The 7,697-nt window shown below is 38.2% G+C and overlaps 1 protein-coding gene across 1 annotated transcript in view; it reads right to left on the bottom strand.

Moving 5' to 3' along the window:
- The window catches only part of LOC118024874 (keratin-associated protein 4-12-like), a 59,547-nt gene extending 55,155 nt beyond the window's left edge, over positions 1-4,392 (bottom strand). The window contains exon 1 of the mRNA XM_035027081.1: positions 4,092-4,392. Within this exon, the coding sequence (XP_034882972.1) occupies positions 4,092-4,392 (301 nt within the window). The remainder of the gene's footprint in view (positions 1-4,091) is intronic.
- Between the last annotated feature and the right edge of the window lie 3,305 nt (positions 4,393-7,697).

Below are 7,697 nucleotides of genomic sequence, written 5' to 3' on the forward strand. Positions count from 1 at the left end.
ATCAATCAATAATAAATAAGCAAAAAGTAAATAAGGAAATCAGGATATAGACAGCCAAATAGGGTGCACCTTTGTGTGTGTGATGAAAGACACAGCGGGGTGCGGGCCAGGATACTCAGCTGCAGAAGCACTAGAGCAGGTTGGGCAGCAGCAGGTGGTCTAGCAACAGCTGGGGCGGCAGCAGGTGGTCCTGCAGCAGGTGGTGTGGCAGCCGCTGGGGTGGCAGCAGGTCTCCTGGCCACAGCCCTGGTCAGAGCAGACGGAGCCACAACAGGAGTTGACCATGGTGTCAGAGGGCGGAGGTTCTCAGTTGATGTCCACGAGCTTGGGTTTTCAAGTTTGGAAATATTTATGCCCAGCTTTCCTTTTATACCTTCCTTTGTCTCGTATTATAACATGCAGGAATATTTCCTTTTCATTGTTTGTCCTATTAAATAGATACTTATCAAATTAGCCAAGTTTGTTTTCTTTGTTAAACTTTTGAAGGTGGATGGAAACATTTTGTTTTCATGATATATGATTCATCCTGTCAGCTCTTCCTGAATCATCTCTGAAGTTGTGTCTTTCTTTAGCTACCTGAAAGAAAGCTATCACCTGATTTTTGCCTTTAGATAAGTTATATGTGGTAGTCTGAGTTACTGAGTATATCATGCCAACCCTTTGGGTATAATGGTTCCAATGGGCCCATATTCTTTTTCTGACCTGGGTGTATAAGGGTGCATTTCAGTCTAATGGCTCATTTATTGTGGGTCATTTGGGCCGGGAAGTTTTGAATGTGAAATAGGGAATGGCTGGTGTGAAAATATTATTATTAGTTCACCCCCCCTCCCCAGTGTGATTCATGGCCTACCACCTAGGCTTTCTGATGGGAAACAAATAACTGTTCCAAGGAGTAAAGCTAGGGCACAAATTTTGATGTGTCTTGTTTTCTTTCAGGTTTATTAAGTTATACTTAAAACACACAGTTTTAATACTGCATAGTTCTAATATATACATTTTGTTGAGTTTGGACATATGCATACACCATAATAGCAACACCACAGTTGAGGTAATATATATTATCTGTCATCTCCAAAATACTTTTTTGTCCTCTTTGTCTGTGTATAGTGTATGGTAAGAACACTTAGCATGTGATCTACCCTCTTAATACGTTTTTTAATGCACCATATTATATTGTTAACTATAGATGCATTGGGGAGTGCATCTATAAAGTGTTCTGTAGATCTCTAAAACTTATCCTGTATAATTATAACTTTATATTATTGAGCAACTACCCATTTCCTCATTCCCCCTGGAAACCACAATGTTATTCTCTGCTCCAGTGAACTTGAGTATTTTAGATACCTCATAGAAGTGCAATCATGTAGTATTTATTTGTCCTTCTGTGACTTACTTCACTTAGCCTAATGTCTTCTAGGTCCATCCATATTGTTGCCAGTCATGGAATTTCCTTAGCTTTTAAGGCTGAGTAATATTCCTTTGTGTGGATATATCACATATTTTAAATCCATTTTTCTGTCAGTAGACATTTGCATTGTTTCCATATCTTGGCTATTGTGAATAATGCTGTAATAAACATGGGAGTGCAGTTATCTCCTCAAGATCGTGATTTCATTTCTTTTGGATATATACCCAAAATAGGATTGCTGGTTTGCACAGTAGGTCTATTTTTCATTTTTTAGGGACCCCCCATACTGTTTTCCATAATGGCTGCACTACCTTGCATCCCAGCCAACAGTATACAGGGCTTTTGATTTCTCCACATCCTTGCCCATACTTGCTGTTTTGTGGGTCCTTTTACAGATGTGTGGTTGTATTTTATTTTTCTCCAGAACTCAGCTTTAGGACTTCTTGGGGGCAGTTGGCTGCAGAGATAATTAGAAGCTCTCTATCCAGCTGTATCTAAAGGTTCAGGTCCCTCAACTTCTGCTTTGTTGGGCTTCTAACTTTGATTTCTTATCTTTCTGATTTTATCAGGTCATGTTGACTCATCTCTATTTCCAAGTTTTACTTGTCAACCCAAGTTAGACTGCCCAGTGTCCTCATGTTTTACTCTAATTCATACCTTCCCATCTTGCTGTCTCTTTTAATTGCTGGCCTCTGAAGATGCCTTGTATTCTCCTGCTTCATTATTCAAATTGTTGATCAGATTTCACACTATAGGTCTTTATTTCCAAGAAAGGAGACAAAAGATGAATATCCAGGTTAAACAATATCAACCTGTATATTCATTCATAGTAGGGTTGGAGTAAAAGCTTAAAGGATACAAAACTCCCAACTAAATGACTAGCTGACTAGTGTTTCAAAAAAAATGAGGGTACTGCCAGTTCATCGATTGGCTCCTTATATACATTTTTCCCCTTGAGGATCAAGGGACCCCAGGGAAGGAGGAGAACACTGGAAAATCCTGTCTTTGAATTATGTTCTTTGAAATATATGTCATTTTTAACTTTAGGATGGTTTTTGAGTAGTCATTTCTTTCCTTGGACTGGCCTTTCTGAGAACAGAACCATGGATATCTCAACTTTGTTGAGAGTCTTTGTATAAAATATGTTCATCAAGGATTTGGAGCCCGTGAAGTTGGGGGAGATTGTATATATTGAATGCCAGAATCATGGTTCCAAATGATTTAGACATCCTTGCACAAGAGACTAAATCTAACAAGTTGAAATCTCAGAGCCTTTCTTAGATCTAAAAGAGTAGGTACCAATGCAACATGGCACATGAGATTGAGGAGGAGTAGATATATCTAAATTTCTTGGGAGAATTTATTTGAACTGCCAACACAACTGAAGGTTGTTTTTACCCTCAGTACCTCTTCCCTGGGTATAATATTATTACCAAAATGACCCATGTTATGCCTGGTATTGGGTAGCAAAAGAGATTAAGAACTGCTGGTCTGCAGATAGCCACCAGACTGCTACAAGAGAAGATTGAAGCAGTTTGTAATGAAAAAGACATAGGTGTTTACATGATAGTAACCTCAGTACAGGTCCACACTTAGTGTCATTAAACTCTGAAAGGAAACACTGATGCATTAATGCAAGTGTGATATGTAAAAAGGAAGAAGATACAGTTTCACTTCTGTGAGCATTCAGAACACATCTCAAAATGTGTTCAATTCTGGCTTACATTAGAGGAATAGAGATGAGTTGCAGTATGTTAAAAGTAAAATTGCTAGGATGGTGACATTGTGGTCAATGAAGAACAGATAAAAAAAGCTTGGGAAAATTAGCCTAAAGAAAAATGGAGCCTCTATTTAAATTGGTTTAAGTAAATTCATGGATTATAATTTACTAAGGACTCTTTTTTTTGGTAGCAGTTGTAATCCATAGCTCTCATGTTATACATATTAGGTTCAAAAATATCTCCCTTTCAACCTTTTCTTGTTTCTGCTGAAACTGAATTATGGTCTGGATAAAAATCTCATTGGCAAATGCCAATTTAATTTTTTGTTGTAGGGTTCCCTGAGAACATATACTACTGGGTCGTACAAAAAGCAATATACATTGAACATTTCATTAATAAGAAATAATGAGAGATGAGCAATATTAGTACCTTCCAATGCTAAAAAGTTTTATTTGGGAACCTCAAGAAATTCCACATGATGGGGTGCCTGAGTGGCTCATTTGGCTAAGTGTCTGATCTTGATCTTAACTCAGGTCTTGATCTCAGGGTGGTGAGTTCAAGCCCCACATGGGGCTCCAAGCCCAGTGTGGAGCCTACTTTAAAAAAAAAAAAAAAAGAAATTCTACATGAAAATGGATTCCATAGAGAAACATTAAAAAGAAAAAACCTAGAAGGGGAACATTTGAAGACTTTCATATTTGGAATCAGAATTAGGAATCCTAAAACAACTGCAGAATCTAACTATAAATTCTGATTCACTGGCAATAAGGTATTTCTACAAAAGAGAATAAATAATATAGAGACTAGAGGTTTCTAAATCAGTCCATGGGTCTGTTTGTAAGTTCATGACATTAGGAAGTGCCAGGTGTTTTGTTAAATTTAGATGCTTTCTTCCTAGACTGAAGGGTGGGGGCAAATAAGTTTTAGTCTAGAGCAGGATGTTCAGCAGCAAGAACCACGATAGCAGCTGGGGCGGCAGCAAGTTGTTCTACAGCAGGTGGTCTGGCAGCAGGAGGGGCGGCAGCAGCTAGGGATGCAACAGTTAGGCCTGCAGCAGCTGGACCCACAGCAGCTGGAACCACAGCAAGAGGGGTGGCAGCAGGTGGTCTGGCAGCAACTGGGGCGGCAGCAGCTGGACACACAGCTGCTGGGGCGGCAGCAGGTAGTCCTGCAGCAGGTGGTCTGGCAGCAGCTGGGGTGGCAGCAGGTCTCCTGGCCACAGCCCTGGTCAGAGCAGACAGAGCCACAACAGGAGTCAACCATGGTGTCAGAGGGTGGAGGTTCTGGGTGGGTTTCCAGGAGAGTATTCCTTGAATCTGGAAGTTTTCCTGCTCCAGGTTCCCCTTTATATCCTGCTGAGGGAGCTCTATTCTTGTTATTGCTTACCCTAATAAGTAAGCAATTGTTAAATTAGGTAATTATATTTTCGAAGCTGGATGGAAAACGTTGTTTCCTTTGCCTGATAGATTAGGATTTATCTCATTAACCCTTCCCCCATCACATCTTGGCTGTCTTCCTTTGTATGAATTATCTTGGTTCAGATTCTAAACTGAATGTGTTGACTCTCACTCCATCTGCTCTTTCCTCCTGAATCATCCCTGCTGATTCTGTCCTTATAGGCATCATCTATGTTTACAGATACTGAAGTTCCTTCCAGAGAGCAGTTGCCATGTGAACCTTGACATGGAGTAATCTAGGTTTCACTCTTCCCCATCTGTGGGTCTTATCATGCCTACAATATTTGCAGCATTCCTTGTGAAAAAAGATTTAGTCACAGGTTCAATCGAGATATAAGAAAATTACAGAAGAATGGAATCTTAACCTGGGAAATCAAGGTAAAATCCACTAGTGTGATCAGTTGTTATAAAAAATGATTGGGGGCACAAATAGAATCCTCAAGACACTCAGACTGTGTTCTCATCTTATTTCTTAGACTTGAAAATATTGGTAGATTTCCTGTTTTTAAAGAACAAACATGTGTCTGGAATGGATATAGACCTTCAGGAATCACTGCTGGAATTGATAACAGAGCTCTTGTATGTAAAAAATTTATACTTACATACAAAACAATATACAGTGTAGCCTCAATTATGCAAGAAATATTGAAATTACAAATATTAATTATATTGACATTTAATTATATAAATTAAAAATATTGACATATTAATAGTAATTATTTCTGGTTGATGGACTTAAGGAAATTGTTAATTTTCTTCTTAACACTTTTATCTTCTACTTTTTCTTTGATGACTTGTTTTTCATTTGTAAGCAAAAAAAATTAAAGAAAACTTTGTCATGTAACTATACCACTATCTAGAAATCTCTAATGTGACCCTCTGGGGCTGGGAGTTGGAAGGTACCAGACCAGGATAATGCTGTCAGTGAGGAAGAATTTCCTTTTCCCTTTAAGGTCCTTCTAGCTGGACTAAGAAACAAATTGACATGAAACAGATTAACAGGAGAAAATCAATTTTAATAGCATACATAGGGGGAATCCACACACACACTGAAATTCCAAAAACCATAAGGCAACATGATGCTTATATGAGGACACAAAGGGGAGAAAGACCATTAGCAGGAAGGTGAGAGGAGATGTTTAGAAAACAAAGGTTGCCCTATTTTATAGATAAGTTTTTTAGGTGAAGAGGAATCACCATTAATAGCTCTCTTTCTGGTATAAGCAGGCAGTTGAGGGGAAGATAAAGAGCTTTTCCTGAATTTGCTGGGTTTTGATTGCCTTTAACTGAAAATAATGTTCATGCCAAAGTGGCCCATTTTGGGGCAGCCTGCCCTTAGCATCTGTACTTCTCAGCATCATCCAAGTCTCAGATCATCCCCTCCATAAGAGAAGCCACCCCCCAACCTCACAATCGTAAGAACGTTCCAGTCTCTCTCACCATACTGTACTCTCTGTTTTTTAATTGTCTTCCTAGCACTTATCTTTATTTGAAATCACCATGTTCATTCTTGTGCTTATTGTCAGTGTTGCCCTTCTAGAATGTCAACTCTTGGTGTTATGTGCTCAGTTGCATGAACAGTGCATGGTATATAGAAAGCCTTCAGTAAGTACTTATTGAATGAATGAATAAATGTAGCACATGATTCCATGGGGGCAAGGGCATGGTATGTTTGTATGCATATTTAAACATAGAAATATTTCTATAAACATGGGAAAAGGTCAGGAACAATATCCATCAGTTTAATTTAGGGATGGGAGGAAAAAGTCATTAGGGAGACTTTTACTTTGTACTTTATAATATTTTTGAATGTTGGGATTATTAAAGATACTTTTGTCTTCTTTTTGGTATGTTTCAAATAAAATCAAGTTTTAAAATGAACAGGAGATTTGGCTTACCCAAGAAACGTTATCTTATGAAATATAGTTTCTTTTATGACCTCTGCCAGATTTTGTGTGACATTGCCAGGCTTGGGGCAAGGCCTTATGATAAAAGGCTACTGACTCCCTGGTGCCCTTAGGATGTATGCCAAACTTCTTAACATGGCATCAGCACCCTTCACACACCTACTTTCCCAACCCCATCTCCAGTCACTCTCTCATCTTCCTCATTGCCCTAAGCTCTAGTCCACACTTTTCAGATTCCATCCTTTGCAGTTCTATCCAATGCCCTGGAAAACCTACTCCTTATTTTCTACCTAGCAAGAACCTAGCTCAGATGCCACTCTCTTATACCTTCTCTTGCTCCTTCAAACAGTTATTTGGTGTTAGTCCCTTGATATTCCCATAGAGTACAATCCATCCTGGCTATGGAGCTGCAACCATGTTGTTCTTCTTTGAATTCTCCATATCAAGCAAAGTCCTTAGCACATAGTAGGTACTCAATAAAAGTTTTTGGAGCTTGAGAAAACATTTAAACAATGTTAAAGATCTTTTAAATTATATTATGATACTAAGTTATAAAAATGTCTCCATAGAAACAATATAATGAAATCTCACTAATTCAAAAACAAGAAGGCAGACTAGACTGGTCTAATTTGGTTGACTAGAACTTTTAAAAATATTGCCTTTTAGCTACTTTCCAATATATTTAAAGCATAATTAAGAATCATAGCAACTGATGAATCATTGAACACATCAAAAACTAATGATGTACTGTATGTTGGATAATTGAACATAATAAAAAAATAAAAAAAGAATCATAGCTAAAGAATGCTTCTAAGTGGTAAGTTCAAGGGATAGGTACAGAATGATATGATTCACTTGCAATTGGCATTAAGTAGGTCCACATTGAGTTAAATATAACTTCTGTAATTACATTCACCATCTTGATTTGCCTTACAATCATTTTATGGAAGATGCCAAATTTCATGTGGGTGTAGGCCACGAAAAATTAGCCTGCACATGTCCCTGATGGAATGTGTCCAAATTAATGATATTTTATTGTGTGAATGTCATAGCAAGAGATTTAAAGGTTGTAGGAGACATTCAGGACAAACTTAGGAACTTGATAATCATGCTAAATTTCTAGCCTGCCCCCCAAAGATGTAGAAAATATTAAGTCACAGGAATTTGCATTTTTAAATGAATACCCCAGGTCCTTCTGATAACA

The sequence above is a fragment of the Mirounga leonina genome, unplaced genomic scaffold, assembly GCF_011800145.1.
Source record: "Mirounga leonina isolate KUSES-001 unplaced genomic scaffold, KU_Mleo_1.0 Mir_200, whole genome shotgun sequence".
NCBI classification, from domain to species: Eukaryota; Metazoa; Chordata; class Mammalia; order Carnivora; family Phocidae; genus Mirounga; species Mirounga leonina.